The 18037-nt window shown below is 39.3% G+C and overlaps 1 protein-coding gene across 2 annotated transcripts in view; it reads right to left on the bottom strand.

Moving 5' to 3' along the window:
* npr1b (natriuretic peptide receptor 1b) overlaps window positions 1-18037 on the bottom strand; it is a 53599-nt gene that overhangs the window by 19060 nt on the left and 16502 nt on the right. For both annotated transcript variants that reach the window (XM_084089340.1, XM_084089341.1), the window contains exon 5: window positions 15616-15751. In XM_084089340.1, the coding sequence (XP_083945466.1) occupies window positions 15616-15751 (136 nt within the window). The remainder of the gene's footprint in view (window positions 1-15615; window positions 15752-18037) is intronic.

Consider the following 18037-nt stretch of genomic DNA (forward strand, 5'->3'; position numbering starts at 1 on the left):
TTGTTTTTTGCTCATCAATGTATTATGGCGACGTTTGATTTAAATGAGTTTGTAAGTCAACCTAGCATTGCAGTGTTGGAAACATGTAGAAAGGACGATTTGTTCCTTATTGCTCGACATTTTGAAATACCTGTTTCTAAAACATTGCTTAAGAAAGACTTGAAAGCTTGTTTGTTAACTGGTTTAATTAATGATGGGGTGTTGTCTTTATTGGAGGATGTTCCTGAATCAGTGGAATCTGTTGCAGCTGTTATGGATGAGGAACAACCCCCATTGCATTCTTCTACCTCATTGCGTTCTCTCGCTGGCAATCCAGTTACGCCGGGTGCCGGTGGTGGGGCGAAGGTAGGACCACCCCCTCTTTCTTTGCCTAAGTTTGAACCTTTATCCCTCTCTACCGAAGAATCACCTGTACATCAGGGTGGTTTGCGTTTAAAAGTACGTTTAGCTCGTTTACAGCTTGAGACGCAAGACAGAGCTCAAGCACGGAAGGATGAGTTGCAGCATCAGCTGGAATTGCACCGTATTGAAGCGGAGATGAAAATTAAAATGCGTCAGTTGGAGTTAGAGTCTGGTCGAGATGATCCAAAAAGATCTAAAAAATTTGCTTTTAAAGATAGACCTAGTTCTGAGGTTGAAGCTGCTGCATTGGTGCCAAATATTCCTGTGGTACCTATAGTTAACTCTTTACCTGTGTTAACGGATTCTCTTGATCATTCGACTTCGTTTAATGTAGCGAAAAATATTGTAATTGTCCCACCTTTTCGTGAGAAAGAGGTTGAAGCTTATTTTCAGGCATTTGAGAGAATAGCATCTGCTTTGAGGTGGCCAACAGAGGTCTGGTCATTAATGTTACAATGTAAGTTAACGGGGAAAGCGCAAGAAGTTTGTGCATCTCTTCCATTAGAGGAAAGTGTTCAATATGAGACAGTAAAAAATGCGATTCTCCGTGCCTATGAGTTGGTACCTGAACATTACCGACAACGTTTTCGCTCAACGAAAAAATCTGCTTCTCAGACATATGTCGAATTTGCCCGTGAGAAGGGTATTCTTTTTGATCGATGGATAAAGGCGTGTAAAGTCGCGGATTATCAATCTTTGTGTGAACTTTTGCTCATTGAAGAGTTCAAGAATTGTGTTCCTGAGCGTACTGCTTTATATTTAAACGAACAAAAGGTTACTACTGTGCAGCAAGCAGCTGTTTTAGCAGACGAGTATGCACTCATTCATAAACCTGTGTTTGTAAAGCGTGCGAGTGATTTAGGATACACTTCACAAAGAGAGAATGAAGTTACTACTTCTGACTTTAAAGTCAGGCCTAGTCCATCTAGCCCGAGAATGCGTAAAGAGTGTGGCTATTGTCACAAGGTTGGACACATTATTGCTGAGTGTCGAATTTTAAAACGAAAGCATGAACGTCAGGATTTTTCAGCTCAACCTCGCGGTTCAGTTTTAGTAAAAATTGTGTCTCCACAGACCATGTTTTCAGTAGCTCCTGATGAGTGTTTTCAGCCTTTCGTGTTTGACGGTTATGTATCATTGACTGGTTGTGTTGAGGATCAGAAAGCTGTGAAGATTTTACGTGATACGGGGGGATCTCAGTCTTTTATACTGTCTGACATTTTGCCTTTTTGTGCAAGCTCTGAATGTGATACTAGCACCATCGTGCAGGGTATAGAAATGGGTTTTATCACTGTCCCTCTTCATCGCGTCTGGGTGACGTCTGAGTTAGTTTCTGGATGTTTTAATGTAGCGGCTCGTTCTTCCCTACCTGTGAAAGGTATTGATTTTATCATGGGAAATGATCTGGCTGGAGGAAAAGTGATGCCAGTTGTGCATGTCACCAAAATCCCAGTTACTGACCAGCAACCAGATGCGCTCGCACAACATTTCCCAAATGTTTTTGCTTCTAGTGCAGTTACGACACGCGCTCAGGGGAAAAGTTTCGGTAAGGAGAATGAAGTGAATTTAGGTGAGTCTATCTTTGCAGATATTTTTGAGAAAAATGCTGTGACAGAGCATGTGGATGTTAATTCGATCCAAAAATCTGTTTGTCCCGATCCTGACGTATTTTTGCCTATTTCGTGCGATGTTCTTACTGCAGCACAGAGAAGTGATCATACGTTAGAGAAATGTCGTTTAAGTGCTGACACTAAAAAATCACCTTCGTATAACCATCAGTTCTATTGGAACAACACTGTGTTAATGCGTAGTTGGAATGCTCGTTTACCGAATGATGAAAATGCGGATGATTGGAACGTGGTCCATCAGATTGTGGTACCCTCGAAATTTCGACAGCATATTTTGAGCTTGGCACATGATCATCCTTGGTCTGGGCACCTTGAAATAAATAAAACTTACCATCGGGTGCTCCAGCATTTCTTTTGGCCTGGGTTGAAGGCTGATGTGTCTCGATATTGTAAGTCTTGTCATGTATGTCAAGTAGTAGGAAAGCCCAATCAGATTGTGCCACCTGCTCCACTTCGACCTATTCCGGCTGTAGGTGAACCGTTTGAACGCGTCTTGGTAGATTGCGTCGGCCCGCTGCCGCGAACTAAATCCGGTTCTCAGTATATTTTAACAATTATGTGCGCTGTCACACGGTTTCCAGAAGCAATTCCGTTACGGAATATAACTGCCAAAAGCGTCACTAAAGCTCTAATAAAATTTTTCACCACATTCGGATTGCCGAGAACTGTTCAAACAGACCAAGGAAGTAATTTCTTGTCAAAGATATTCCGAAATGTGTTGAAAGGCTTGAGCGTGGCGCATGTCACATCCAGTGCCTACCATCCTGAATCGCAGGGGGCACTTGAGAGGTGGCACCAGACGCTGAAGTCCAGTTTGCGAAAATATTGCCTGGAGGCAGGGAATGAGTGGGATGAGGGAGTCCCTTTGGTTTTATTTGCACTGCGTGAAGCGCGACAAGAGTCACTTGGTTTTAGTCCGTCGGAATTGGTCTTTGGACATAATGTACGGGGTCCTTTAAAAGTACTGAAAGATGAATTTTTCTCTACTGGTGTGACTGAGAAACATAATGTGCTTGATTTCGTTTCTCGTACCCGTGAACGATTGCGAAATGCTTGCGCTGTCGCGAAAGAAGCTCTTTCTCGTTCACAGAAGAAAATGAAGTGTTATTTTGACAAGATCGCGGTTGTGCGTAATTTTACGCCTGGAGAAAAAGTACTAGTGTTGCTTCCTTTGCCTGGTTCTGCTTTAGCTGCGCGATTTGCAGGTCCTTATGTAATTAAGAGCAAGCTGAGTGACACTGATTATATAGTCCATACCCCAGAACGACGACGGAAGACACGTTTGTGTCATGTAAATATGCTGAAACAATATGTAGCACGAACTGAGAAGACTGATGAGCGGACTGACGTGTCCCAGAGTGAGGTACCGCCGGTGTCAAATGTGGAACGAGTATCTTTGCTGTCCAGTACCATGGGTGCTGAAGATGTAGATGATGGGTTGAAAATGTCAACGGAGATGTTCAGTGGTGGTCCTCTAAAGAATTCAGAGATTTTAAGAGTTTTACCATCTCATTTGTCTTATTTATCTAGCGACCAGTGTCAGGATGTGATTGACTTAATAGAAGATTATCCTAACTTGTTTAGTGATGTTCCGTCTGGTACCTCTGTCATCCAACATGATATTGAGGTGGGTAACGCACTTCCCATAAAACAGCATGCGTATCGTTCTCCAGTAGGTAAACAGGAGGTCATGAAATGTGAAGTGAACTATCTGGTTACAAATGGTTTCGCCAAAGAGAGTAATAGCCCGTGGAGTTCACCGTGCATTTTAGTACCTAAAGCGGACGGTTCATTCCGTTTCTGTACCGATTTTCGCAAGGTGAATTCTGTTACTGTGCCGGATGCATTTCCGTTGCCTCGAATTGAGGATTGTATTGACAACCTTGGTACTGCTCGGTACATTACGAAATTAGATCTTTTAAAAGGCTATTGGCAGGTGCCATTGACTGAACGTGCTTCTGAGATCTCCGCATTTGTGACTCCCGATTCTTTCTTTCAATATACGCGTATGGCGTTCGGTCTTCGGAACGCGCCTGCTACCTTTCAAAGGTTAATGTCTACAGTGTTGAGTGATGTTCCAAACTGTAATATTTATCTTGATGATGTTGTTATTTATTCTTCTACGTGGACTGAGCACATCTCTACTTTGCACGATGTTTTTAGCCGATTAACAGCCGCCTCTTTAACTTTAAATTTGACTAAATGCGATTTTGCGAAAGCCTCCGTTACATACTTGGGGAAACAGGTCGGAAACGGTCAAGTACGTCCGGTCGACGCAAAAGTGACCGCTATTCTTGCATACCCTGTGCCCACTACGAGGAGAGAGTTGCGACGATTTTTAGGCATGGCTGGCTATTACAGGTGTTTTTGTAAAAATTTCTCGACTGTGGTCGCTCCCTTAACGAAGATGTGCAGCTCTAAAGTTGTTTTTAATTGGACTGATGAATGTCAAAGTGCCTTTCTGTGTGCAAAGTCTCTTCTTTGCAGTGCTCCGGTGTTGTCTGCCCCTGACCTGGCTCGTCCGTTCAAGCTTGAGGTAGACGCCAGCGCGACCGGAGTTGGAGCTGTCCTACTTCAGAGTGGTGCTGATGGAATATCCCATCCAGTATCTTATTTCTCAGCTAAATTCAACCGTCACCAGTTGAATTATTCTACTATCGAAAAAGAGACTCTAGCTATGTTGCTTGCTGTGCAGCACTTTGACGTGTACGTTGGATACAGCTCTACTCCCGTCATCGTCTACACGGACCATAATCCGTTGGTTTTTTTAAATAAAATGTACAATCATAACCAACGTTTGATGCGCTGGGCGCTAATGGCTCAATGTTATAATCTTGAGATTCACCACAAGAAAGGAACTGATAACATCGTGGCAGATGCCCTTTCTCGTGGCTAGGTAAAAGTATAATTTAATTTTATATGTAGGTGTATAAGTTGTATTATTGTAACTATGTTCTTGGTTGCTTTTATTGTCCGCTTCATCCAGAACCTGTCTAAAAAAGAAGACTGGTTCTTTCTTTAAGTGGGGGAGTGTTACGGTTTGTGTTTTCCTCTCCTTGTGATGACGTCATGACTCTGTTTTTTTCTGTGTCTGAGTTTGTTATTAGGTCCGCACCTGTGTATCATTATACACCTGCGTCTCGTTGGAGTCGTTTCTGATTCACTATAAGGACGCTGAAGCGGAGCATGGCAGGAGAGAGGAGAACCAGCAAACAAGCTTTCCTTTTTTTTCTTTTTATTTAGTTGAATTACTTTGCTGTTCGTCTTATTAATAGTTGTTACCTTCTTATTATTTGAAGTTTGTTATGTTTCTTTGTTTGTGATACGTGTTCCGTGAGTTTTTACATGTTTTGTGAGTATAATAAATGTTAACGCGCACTCGTGTTTCACGTGTCCTTCTTTATGTTGTGAAACCCTTACGTAGCCACTTTTAACAAAAGGGTTCGTAACACAAAACAACTAGCAAAATGTTTTTACAAATAGTTTTAGATGTAATAGTATAATAATTATGTCACAGTGAAGTATTTCACATCAACTACCGATTTATCTAATATCACAAAATTAAAATTATGGTAGCCTACCTCAACAACACAAGGATAATTTATGCATTAATCTATACATTAATATCTATACATTAATATCACAGATTAAAAATAATAACAACAAATAGCAAAACATTAATAGAGAATTAGTTGTGAGAAACTAATAAAGGTGCATGAAATGATGGGCAATGGGCAGATTGTACCCATTGAGTCTGTCCCTTTCTGAGCCAGCTATAACAGGCACAATGTAACAGAACTGCACGCAATCAATAGATCTGAAAAGATTTCATTATCTTTACAATAAAGATGAATGATTTTATAAATCAAGAGAATCAACTCCCCCTTTCAATGTCATATAAAAAGGCAGAACAAGCATGTAGAACATTCTGTGCTTCCTGTCTATTCAGCGACTTTATACTGAATACAGGATATAACTGTACTAGCTGGATCCAACTTAGTCATTTCAATTTTGGGGGGCGGCTGCTGTTAAAGATGTCTAAATGAGAGTCTTTATTTTTACAGAGATCTAATTGCAATCAGCAGCCAAATTAGTCATTGTAATACATATGAATGTCATACATTCTGTACATCATAAATAGCTCATCTGTGAGTGATGTTTTGCTATTACAGCACGAATGAGACTATTATCTTTAGTTTTGAAACAATGTCTTAAGTTTAAGACATATTTTAAAGGGGATCTATTACCTTGAAGGGGACCTTGTTGTTGGGGTCAATTTGAAAAGGGTTTCATGCTTGAATGGTCAAACAACACATTGTTTTTCACATATTTTACATTGTTGCAGCACCTCTCTTCCCAGTTTGTCAGTAACGCTCTGTTTAGTTTCTGTCTCTATGAAGCCCCTCCTTCCAAAAAGCACAATGTGCTCTGATTGGTCAGATGGACCAGTGTGTTGTGATTGGTAAACCACTTTGAGCACGTTTCGGAAATGCCACGCCCCTTACCATAACCGTGAGTTTCAACACACTACTAACGGAACTTAACCAGGCCTCGTCCACTTTTTCATATGCCTTGAGCAGGAATTATTTAACCCTCTGGGGTCGACAAACGCGCCCGTGCGTTTTACTGGATTTTCGTCACATTGTAGCACAATAAACTTAAATTAATCCGTCATTTATGGTCATACAGAAAAAAGAAATATAAAAAAGAATCTGTGATATTTCTACTTTTGTATGTGTCCACTTACAATCAAATCAAAACATTGGGCTTTTGTAAAATAAAGAAAATAAACAGGGTGTGCTTTCTGCCTCCCCGTCGCGGTGAACTTTTTTTTCTTGAGCACGTCTATAAACTGAAACCAAACTCAGCGAATACTTGTCACACATTTATGAGCCATATACCTTTATAAACATTTAAGTGTGTACTTTTAAATGATCGGATTCAAACTGAAAACAAATATTCTCTGTTTAAGTAATTTGTATAAAACCAACAAGATGTCCAGCATCTCAAACGCTTGCTCATTAGTTTTAATTTGACCACGCCCACGCGCGCAAAAGAGATTCACATGCAAATCTCCACATGGAACGCGAACGCGCTCGTTACCTCAAAAACAAAGCACGAAAAAACTTCACAAGTCTCTGCTTTTCGTCGAGTTTGAAAGACGCGCCGTGAGCTTACATTGGAATTACCTCAGAAGAAGAAGAAGAAGGCGATTTGAAGACAAGAAAGATGTAAGGTAAGAAATTCTTACATATTAGTTTGTTATTGTTGCATAAATTTCACATTGCACATTGGTGAATATTATAATATTTAGACCCGTGTTTACTGTTACTGTGTTTCTGGATATCTGCTCAAACGTAGATATGTATATGGTAACCATAATGTTTCATATTTTGCAGCGCGATCGCGTTTGAATGTATCATATTTTGGAACGCGATCACGTTTGAAAAGCAAAACGCACCAAACGGCTTCATGTTTTTACTATTATCTCATTTCATATCATCATAACGAATGGAAAAATTTGAAGTAACATATGATAATCAATATATTTTTCTCTAGCTTAGTTGTTACTGAAATCTTTTGGAAGATTTACAGGCTGCTATAGGTTATTGTTATTATTATTTTATGCAGCACTGTGCATAGCCTATGCCTACAAGGCACAACAAACCTGGTGTTCATTATATTATATATTGTTGGAAACATTTGTGTGTGTGTGTGTATGTGTGTGTATTCTGTGAATTTTAAAAAGCCATTTTAATCAGAAAAATCTAAAATTTATTCCCCAAATCGTGCAGGCCTTTCTCTTGATATCAGTATGTTCACTTTTTTTTTTTTTTCAGGGCCCAGATGCCACTGAGTCCTGCTGACTTCAACATTCTAATGTATTCCAGAAAAGACATCTACAGAAAAAGCAACCATGTATGAAAGAGTCTGGGTTTGGCCCATGTCTATCAAATGGCCCAGGTCTATCAAATTTAGACCACTAACTTAGGTCAAACATCTCCAGAAACACACCTGGCTGTGTGTGTGGGTGGGCAAAACAACCAAATGTAACCACCTTTTACTTGAAGCAGATCCCATGGCAACAGGACACCTGCTGTTTTTAGAACAATGTGAGGGAAGTCAAATACTGTAGATTCATTGGGATCAAATAAAATGGAAGGGTGGAATATGAGTGAATGGATGGGTGATAATAGGAGAAATCTCTTAAATCCTTGTGCAACGTTAGCTTCTAAAAGAGAGGACAACTTCCAAGGTTGTTTGTCCCTGGAAACCAAAATGTTTCATTTAAGATTTTCGACTAAGACATAGATAGACCCTCAGCGCATAACACATGAAAAGACAAGCTCTGAACATCAACAAATGACAAGAAACTAACAGTGAGGACAAAAACAACAGCAACAGCATAATAAGCAAGCAGTAAAACAATAATAACAGTAACTATAATTCATTTGTATCTCAATGCATGCTGGGAACAAGCCAAAGCATGCATTGGAATGACCCAAAGATCATTTTGTGCTTTAAATAGAAGCAAAAAAAAAAAAAAAAAAACCTTATAGTTATACAAGTACATTATGATAAATTCCAAAATTTCAGCCATAAATAAATTATAAATATTAGCCAGATTATGTTCATTACCTGTCTGATGTATGCTTATGCTGAAATATAATTAAATAATGGTATGTAGATTAAAAAAAACTTATATCGCGTGTCATTATGTGTAGGGAGTTGGCTCACGTGATTTATTTTCCGTGCTTCAAAACTTCTAATGTTTTGGCACTAATTTTATGCCCTTTCTCTCTCTAACTTCCCTCAGTCTCGTTCACTCGGATGTACGTCATTGCTTACGTTGCACGAGTAACCCTTGATCACTTGGAATCCGATATGGAGTCGATTTTTTATTTATAGTTTTTTCCTTATAAATTTGTTTACACACCAAGGACTGTATGTATGCTTGGGCTGTTAAAAAAATCTATAGAAACAAATATTAAATATTAATATATTAAGTAAGTATAAAATATAAAAAAATACACAAACGAAAATGATAATACAATAAACTGTGTAAAAACACAGTCAGCTTAAGGTCGCTACAAGTATTAAAAGTCAAAATAACTAATATTATAGTAGAGTTGGGTGGGGGTAAATTAAGCGCGACCTGGTGTGACATCACAATCAGGTTGCAGTGTGGTCTATGGAGTGTACATATTAAGTAGACTCACTCCCTCTGTAAAAATCGAGTGGTCGAGGGTCTGTCCAATAAACTTCCCTCGTCCACTTGACAAAGTTGAACGCACAAAATGGTGGGGGGATTCCTCAGAGGGAAAGTGCTTAGTGATTATGATTAGCCATAGTGAGCATTGATGATTCCTGGTTTTCACGGTGCACTGTGGGAATTTGAATCTATATTGTCCACCAGAGTGGAAATTTGTCTTTGGCAACACATACACCAACTACTGAGAAACTAACAAGCTATTATAAAACAATATACAGACAAGGTCACATTACATAGAAAAGTACATTCATGTCACTTTCTGTTACTTTATCAATCACTTGCAGAATTAAGGACTTCTTGAACACATTTTTAATGCCAGAGGGACTCTTTAGCACCTCCCAGATTTCAGGGGCTCAAACTGGCTGAAGAGAGGATGGGAGCTATCTGCCATAATACTCCTCGCCTTCTTCCTTGCCTTCTTCCTTGCCCTTTCAGTGAAAAGTTGTGTTAAGGACATCTAGGGTTTACCAATATTTGACTTGCCATTAACACAATTCTAGAAAGTTTATTCTTAAATCTACCTTTTAAGTGACCAAACCAGGCAGGGAGATGAAATGTTAGAACACTCTCAACAATAGATTTATACAATCTAGATATGAATCTAAGATATGCTGACTAACACCAAGGCCAGCAGTTGTCTGAGAAAAATAGAGTCGCTGCGAGCATCTATTGAAAACATACTCTGTACTCCCAAAGAAGCTCACCTGGGAATCCAGAATTGTACCAAGATATTTAAATTTTTTCCATAATTTCAACATGTTAGTCATCAATGGAAACTGTCTCAATTATCATATCTTGTTTTGTGCAAATTCCTTTGTCTTGGCAAAATTAATTTCTAACTGGCTAGAGCGACACCATGTTACAAGGGCCTTAGTGTGAGCCAGATAGGCAGCACCAGCTGAGGGGTTTGTTTTCGCAACTAGGCCCAGTATGATGTCATCAGCATATTTAAATAATCTGAAGTGTTTCTCATTTATCATAAACTCTTGTAAAAAGAGAAAAAAAGAACATGGGAGAGAACACAGCCTTGTGGACAGCCAGTGCTTACAGTGAGCACATCAGACATGACCCCTCTGACACGACCCTCTATGGATGACAGGAAACAAAGTTTGTGATCCAGAAAACTAACCCTGTGATATTGAGATCAATCAGCAACTTCAGGAGAATGTGTGTCTTCATTGAATTAAAAGCTGAGCTAAAATCTACAAATAAAACCCTATATCATTTAGGATGCATAAGATGATTTGTAACTGTATTAAGCAGAGTCTCTATGCAAACTGGAGTGAATCTAGCATAGAGTCCATAGTGGAGGTCAAATGACTGGCCAAAAACAACTCCATCATTTTACACAATATAGAAGTTATTGCGATAGGCCGAAAATCATTTGGCATGATACTTGCACCGGGCTTTTTTTGGCAAAGGGCTAATAATTGAGAATTTCCATAGTTTTGGCACTGTGCATGTGTCTAAAAGAAAATATATAACCTTACAAAAACTACTTTTAATTGAGGAGCACAATATTTAAGAAGACAGGCTTTTAGACCGTCTGGGCCAGTGGACTTGTTCGGAAAAACCTTATATCCACTGAGAGAGAATTTAGTGCACGAGAAATGAACAGAGTACATGCAAATCACTGACACATTTGGCCGACGCCAAGGCCAGAAGCAGATCTGTCTTGAAAGACAGGGCTTGAATGGAAATATTTCCTAGGTGCTCAAAAGGCTGTTGAGACAAAGCATCCAGCACCATGGAGAGGTCCCACTCTGGAACAGCTCTTCTAGTGACTGGAAGAGAATGGTGAACTCTCTTTCATAAATCTATGAAAAAGGGGGTGTTGCCCCACCATAGTGCCGTCAAAACCAACATGACATGCAGCAATACTTGCTAAATAGACCTTAATATTAGAAAAAGATTTTCCACCATCCATAAGGTCTTGCAGAAAAAACAAAATATCAGAAACTGAGCACTGATATGATATCAGTCAGCACCCTTCATACTACTCTTAAAACACACGCCACTTACAGTCATAAATGGCTGTCTGGTGACACTGCTTGCGCACTTTTTCTCACTAACGTTCCCTTTGAAACGGGGGAAACCCCAAAACGTGTATTTGAAGAGGGGACCCACACTGGGCAAGACGGGGAACAGTGAAGCCTGTGTGAACTTGAGGTGGGCAGCCACTGGCCGGGGGGGGCCAAAAGACAGCCTCCGTATTTTGAACAGGGGAATACGAAGGGCAGAATTGGTGTCCGGAGGGCGTTTAGGGTCAAAGGGAGTGGTTTTGGGGGGTTTTCTTAATCCAGATAGATTAAGCCACAGTGCACGGACAGCTTGATGGGCATTACAGAGAACCAGGTCATTAACAGTTACAATCTCCTTCCAGAGAGTGGGTGACGGAAACCCTTTCTCCAGTTGTTCCCCCATGTTGACCAGGAGCTCGGCCTGGTAATCTGAAAGCAGGGAGGAGATGTAGAGGGCTCTTACAGCCAAGGCCAAAGCTTTATAAGAGGCCTGGTGGAAGGACGCGGAAAAGCTAACCATTTTGCCAGGGAGAACAGGTTTGAGAGGGGTGAGCAGCCCACCTTGAGAGGGATTAAGGTGCCTGGCGATAGAGGGCTCAAATGGCGGGCGGGGGTTACCCATGACATGCGAGACAGTGTTAGAGGTTGAGCTAGTCTCCCCGGCAATTCTTCATGTGTTTTGCACATGCAGGGAGGACAGGGAAAAGCGGCTTTCTAGTGGTGTTTGATGACTGTTTTCAGTCATTCAGTATGTTGTAAATCCATCTGTTAATACATTGTCTGTTGCCTCAGATGCTCTATGTTAAAACTTCCAAAGATTTTTTATTAACAAAATCACTAACTTAAGACTTAGTGTCTGCCCTAATTTAACTGTCCCCCCAAATCTTGACACCTGCTTCTGGTTTCTGGGAGGTTTTTGATCCTATCAACCTCCAGACACTGAAGGACGTGACTATCAAGCCCAAACCTTCATTTTGTCCTAATGATATAATTCACCTGAGATCTTTAAAATTAATCATTGATTCGGTTGGGCCAGGTATGGGATCTCTTATCAACAAGTGTTTCAAAACGGGCTCTGTTCCTGCCAATCTTAAAGTGGCTACGGTCACTCCTCTGCTTAAGAAGCCTTCACTAGATCCTTCTGTTTTTAAAAAAAAATTCAGCCTATCTCTGTCTTACCTTTCATTTCTAAGCTATTGGAGAAAATTGTGCTGGATCAACTCCAACACTTTTTGTCAAATAATTTTATCTATGAGGTTTTTCAATCTGGTTTTAGGACTGCTCACAGCACTGAGTCCGCCCTCCTCAGAGTGTTAAATGATATTTATCTCTCCACTGATTCCGGAGATACTGTGGTTCTTGTTCTCTTATATCTTTCGGCAGCTTTTGATACCATTGACCACCTTACACTTTTATCTAGACTAGAGTCTTGGCTGGGTCTAAAAGCTTCTGTTCTGACTTGGTTTCAGTCATACCTGTCTGACAGTAAGGTAATTTCTCCAGCTCCATGGCACCTCTGACCTGTGGTCTTCCACAGGGTTCTATTTTGGCTCCTTCTCTATTTTCTCTCTACATGCTACCTTTGGGCGCTATTCTAAGGAAACAAGGTGTATCATTTCATTTTTTACACGGACGACACCCAAATTTATATTCCAATCAAGTGAAACAACCCTGTAGCGATAAATTCTCTTCTGCTATGCTTAGAGGAGGTTAAAGCATGGCTAGCCCAAAATTTCCTCTTTCTAAATGAAGACAAGACTGAGGTCATTGTTTCCGGCCCAAATGAAAACTCTCAGTGTATAAGCCCTGATTTAGAGAGTCTATCGGCTTTTAAATCCCCAGGGGTGCGGAACTAAAATTTGACAAACACATTTCATCCGTAACCAGTTCCAGTTTCTACCAACTTCGTCTACTGTCTAAAATCAAAGGCTTTCTCACTCCGAAAACTCTGGAAATGGCTGTTCATAAATTTATAACGTCTCGGCTAGTTTGCTGCAATTCCTTATATTGCGGTATATCAAGTTCTCAAATTGCTCGTCTTCAGTTAGTCCAAAATTATGTGGCCAGACTTATTCATAAGTGTCGCAAATATGACCACATCTCTCTGATTCTCAAATCTCTACACTGGCAGCCAGTTCGACAGAGAATAGATTTTAAAATTCTACTCTTTCTTTTTAAAATCTCTACATAACTTAGCTCCTGCCTATCTCTCTGAACTTGTTCATCCTTACACTCTGTCCAGAAGCCTAAGATCCTACGACTAGGCTCTGTTGGTAGTCCTTCGCATTAGACTTAAGTGTAGAGGGGGGCATGCATTTGCGGTGGCAGGGCCACGACTCTGGAACACCCTGCCTCTAGAGATTAGAACGGCCCCTACCCTGTCTGTCTTCAAGTCTCTGTTAAAAACCTACCTGTTTTCTTTAGCATATTGATCTCTATTCTTAGGTTGGTTTACCTATTTTATATTTGATACTGATACTGTTTTGCCACTCCTGTTTTTCCATTCTATATTTGAGTCTGACACTGCTTTGCCACTTCTGTTTGACTATTTTATATTTTAGTCTGATACTGTTTTGCTACTCCGGTTTTAAGGTTGCTCTTAGCTTTGCTGCTTTTATTTGTGTTTTATGTGTTGTATTGCAGATATTATTTTCTTATTATTTATCTGGTTGTTCTGTAAAGCACTTTGGTCAGCCTAGTGGTTGTTGTAAATGTGCTATATAAACAAAGCGAACTTGAACTTAAACTTGAACTAAACATCAGTCTATCAATAGTCCACAGGATGCCTTCAACAGAATTTGTCGATCTGTCGGAAGCAGACTTTGGGGCCATTCAACCAGGTTGATTAATTGCAGAATATTTTACCCTGTTATTTTTACTTCATAATTAATCACACTGAATTAACATATTTAATTGACAGCCCTACTATGTACACATGTAGACGGACCTAAGGGCCTACACTCACATACGGACTGTATATACACAATAACCTTAAAAGGTAACACATTCTGTATACATATATACTATATAGGCAGCTGAGTGTCATCTACTACAGTAAATGTTTGTCTGTGTGGGTGTCTGCATACATGTGCGACTGCTTTTCGTTTTCTGAACCTTAGAATTTATAGAAGTCACATCATAATTCTGGAAAGTGCATCATCAGATCCATCTCTGCAGGGAGCTTATGTTTGTAAGAAGGGTCTGTAATGCCAGACTTTTTGCTGCAGGGCAGATTCAAACATAATCTGTTTAATTGATAGAAATCAAACGGGACCTGGCACAGACCAAAGCCTGTTTCTCTTTTTTAATGATTAATTAAGCTGGGCAAGGTTTTTTTAAGAGCCTCCCTGAAATAAAGTCGTTATTGTTTCTATTGTATTCTTTTTTTCTTTGGCATACTTACACCACACTGGAAAAGCAACACATAAAAAAACTGCATAAAATGTCAATACAAAACTAGCATTTGTTTTTGTATACATTTTTTTGTTGTTGTTAAAGACCAGAAAATGTAAATGTAGCAAACTCATGGAAGCACTTAAAAATAAAAAATCACTTTGGCCTTCAGAGTTACTGTAGTGATGGAGCAATGTTTCTTTGTTTAGAAGATCATTGAGCGGAAGACACAAAATATTGCAGAACAGAAAAAAAGAATTAAAAAATGTCTCAACCAACCTCAATTCAACCCACACAATACAACCTAACCACCATGAGAAGATAAAAAGAATCTGTTTTCTTTTTCAAAACGCCTGACCTTCAGCCAAAGACATTAACATAACTCTTTTCTCAGTAATCCAAATTTGACCAAAGTGTTAGACAAGAAAGACATTTCTGCAGGATGTGACCTCTACAGAAGAGAGGAGAAAAGGCCAGAGATATGCTTCAGTATTTGGTGGACATTATTCGCTTTTGAAAGCTTCTCAAACATTATTAAAATGAATCAGCATCATATGACACTATGTGGGAAAAATAGATGCCAAAAAAAATTATGCAGAAAGATACATGGTCTGCCAGTGATAAAAGATCAGCATCATGATGTTTTACTTCTCATTCAAAGCACTGTAGCCAGGTAAAAAAGGATGTGTCCCACTTTCATATTTATTAAAATATATTTTTTTTTATTTATTCATTATAAAGATATACTATTATTTTTATTAAGATTAATAATAATATTATTATTATTTTTATTTATTACATTTATTTTAAATTATATCAAAGTTTAATGATCTGTCTTTTATAGTTTGGTTGCTATGAAAGAAAAAATCCTTAGCTTATAACTGGATTATGTGCTCACCATAATATGTCCGGTTCCACATTCTCTTTGTGACAGATTCTCCTGAAGGTCGATCCTGTCCCTCTGAAAGACTCTCATTTAGAGCATTGCAGTACAACATCAGACCGTCATAGAAACCACCTGAGATGATGTTCATCTGAAAGAATCAAATATCAAAATAAGTGAATGCACATATGTGAAAAATTCATAATCATCACTATGAGGCTACTCAAAGATTTATAAAACTATTTATTTACCTTTATTTTCAATTTACAAGTCAAGTCGCCTTTACACAATATGTCTTTGCAATTTATACAATACAGATTTTCAAAGCAGTTCTAGGGATAAACAGGAAAATAATGATTCAATGAGCAAAGCAGCTCTAAAGAGAAAATAGTGTCATTGTCCAGCTGAGGTCAATTTAGTGTTGATTCAGTTCTGTTCATTAACTGTGTAAAGACCATCAAATAATAAATTAGTTTAATTCAGCTATAAAGCTGCTCTGGAGAAAACAGTGATGTCATCGTCCAGCTCAGTTCAGTTCTCATCCAATAGTGTCAGTACAGTCAAAATCAATAATATTGCAATATATGTGTATGTATATATATGTATGTGTATTTACATAAAAACTATGCGCATTACAAATCAGTCCAGCATCCAGAGTAAATCGTGCTGGTACTGATGGACATGTTAGATTGATTTTCTTGACACACATCCTACCTGGAGCATGCTATTATGCTGTTGGTTTTCTGAATACACCTGATCTGAATCTTTTACCAAATATTTGTCAGAAATGAAAAAATAAAGTCAGACTATGTGAGGCACAGGGTAAAGTGCTTCATCTCTTAATCTTTTGTCCCAATCCATTCAGAACATTTTACCCCTGCAGAGATTCATTTGCATGTAAATGAACAGAACTGATGAGAGAGTTGCTTTTTTAAGGCACAGTCGCTGGGTAAAGAGTTTTTTCTTTTCATATTTCATCTCACTCAAGCCCTGTCACTTTCTGTATGTGAACTGGGACACAGAAAAACGAAGCAAACCTCTCAATTAGAATCCACACTGAGTGGAAAATCCACAAAGCCTCATACAAATTAAGACAGATGTGCTCATACAGCTTGTTCGACTAGGAGAGAACAGAGAAAAACAGAGTTCCTCTCAGGAGCACACCCTGGTGTTAAATACCCTGTTAAAAATACCTGTTTTCTCTCCTGTGTCTGTGTGAATGTGTCTGTATGCATGTTGTTTTGAGATGCACTGTGAAAAAAAGATCAGACAGTTGCTGAATTGAACTAAATTACCTGTCTACACACCTATTATATGCACCATACTCTCTAATAACCAGCAGACCCATTAAAAGGCAAATACACAAAACACAACTAACTAGACAAAAAAATTTTTTTCTTGCATTAAAATACATTCTCCTGATGGATGCAGAGCAGCTTAAACCATTTGACCTGAAAATTGCAGGTGTACGTCACATTAATTTCATAACCTGGGCCTCAAACATAGCCTAGAAATCTAGACGCACCCTAGTGGCAGCAAATGTAATTTGCAGCCAGGGTCGTTTAGTAACTCTCCGTTGCCTTGCGCGCTGGAAAAAACAAACTCTAGTCAGGCCAATCACATCGTGTATAGAGAAGGTGGGCGGGCTTAACATAATGACGGCAGAGTTGTGACGGTTCCGCGTGAATTCCCTGCTACTTGAAAACAAAGATGATTGCTGCTGCTGCTGCCGAACAGCGGTCTTTCGAATCGGCTTTGGCCGTGACTCTGGAAGACTTGGAGTTAAGCTTTTCTTTGAGAAAAGAACAAAGAATGGCACTGAAGTCATTCTTAAAAAAGGAAGATGTGTTCGGAGTTTTGCCGACCGGATACAGCAAAAGTTCAATCTATCAACTAGCTCCGCTGGTGGTTGGTTGTAGCGCTATCCTATTGCGTGCAGAAGGAATTTGAAAGACAACCGTTTATCCCGCCCCTCGGATTGAGCCCTGCCAATGGTGTGTTCCCAGACCCAACATCTTGATGTGGGTCTGGCTTGTAAGGCTACCTCAAACATACACACACACACACATACACAGATATATAATTATGTTCAACCTTTACCATTTGGAGAGAAAGAGAACAAAAGTGCACTGCATCCTGTTACTTTGTGCATTATTTAGTGAATAGATGACTATTATAGAAAAAAACAGTAAACACACATAAATGCACTTGGCTGAAAAACATGATTTTTTTTCATTTTGAGGAAGAAGGTCCCTTCAATCTCTTTATGAGAGAAGCCTGGCTGTAATGGGGGCACACAGAACTTTTAACGAGATAAGAGAATAAAGAAATAAATAGTAATTGCAACGGAAGATAGAAAAGATGGAGAGCACAGCAGAGTCTTGACAGAATAGGCGCAATAATAAAATAATGAAAAATTAAAAGGTAAAGATAAATC

This window comes from Abramis brama, assembly GCF_963993115.1.
Source record: "Abramis brama genome assembly, chromosome: 17".
NCBI lineage: Eukaryota > Metazoa > Chordata > Actinopteri > Cypriniformes > Leuciscidae > Abramis > Abramis brama.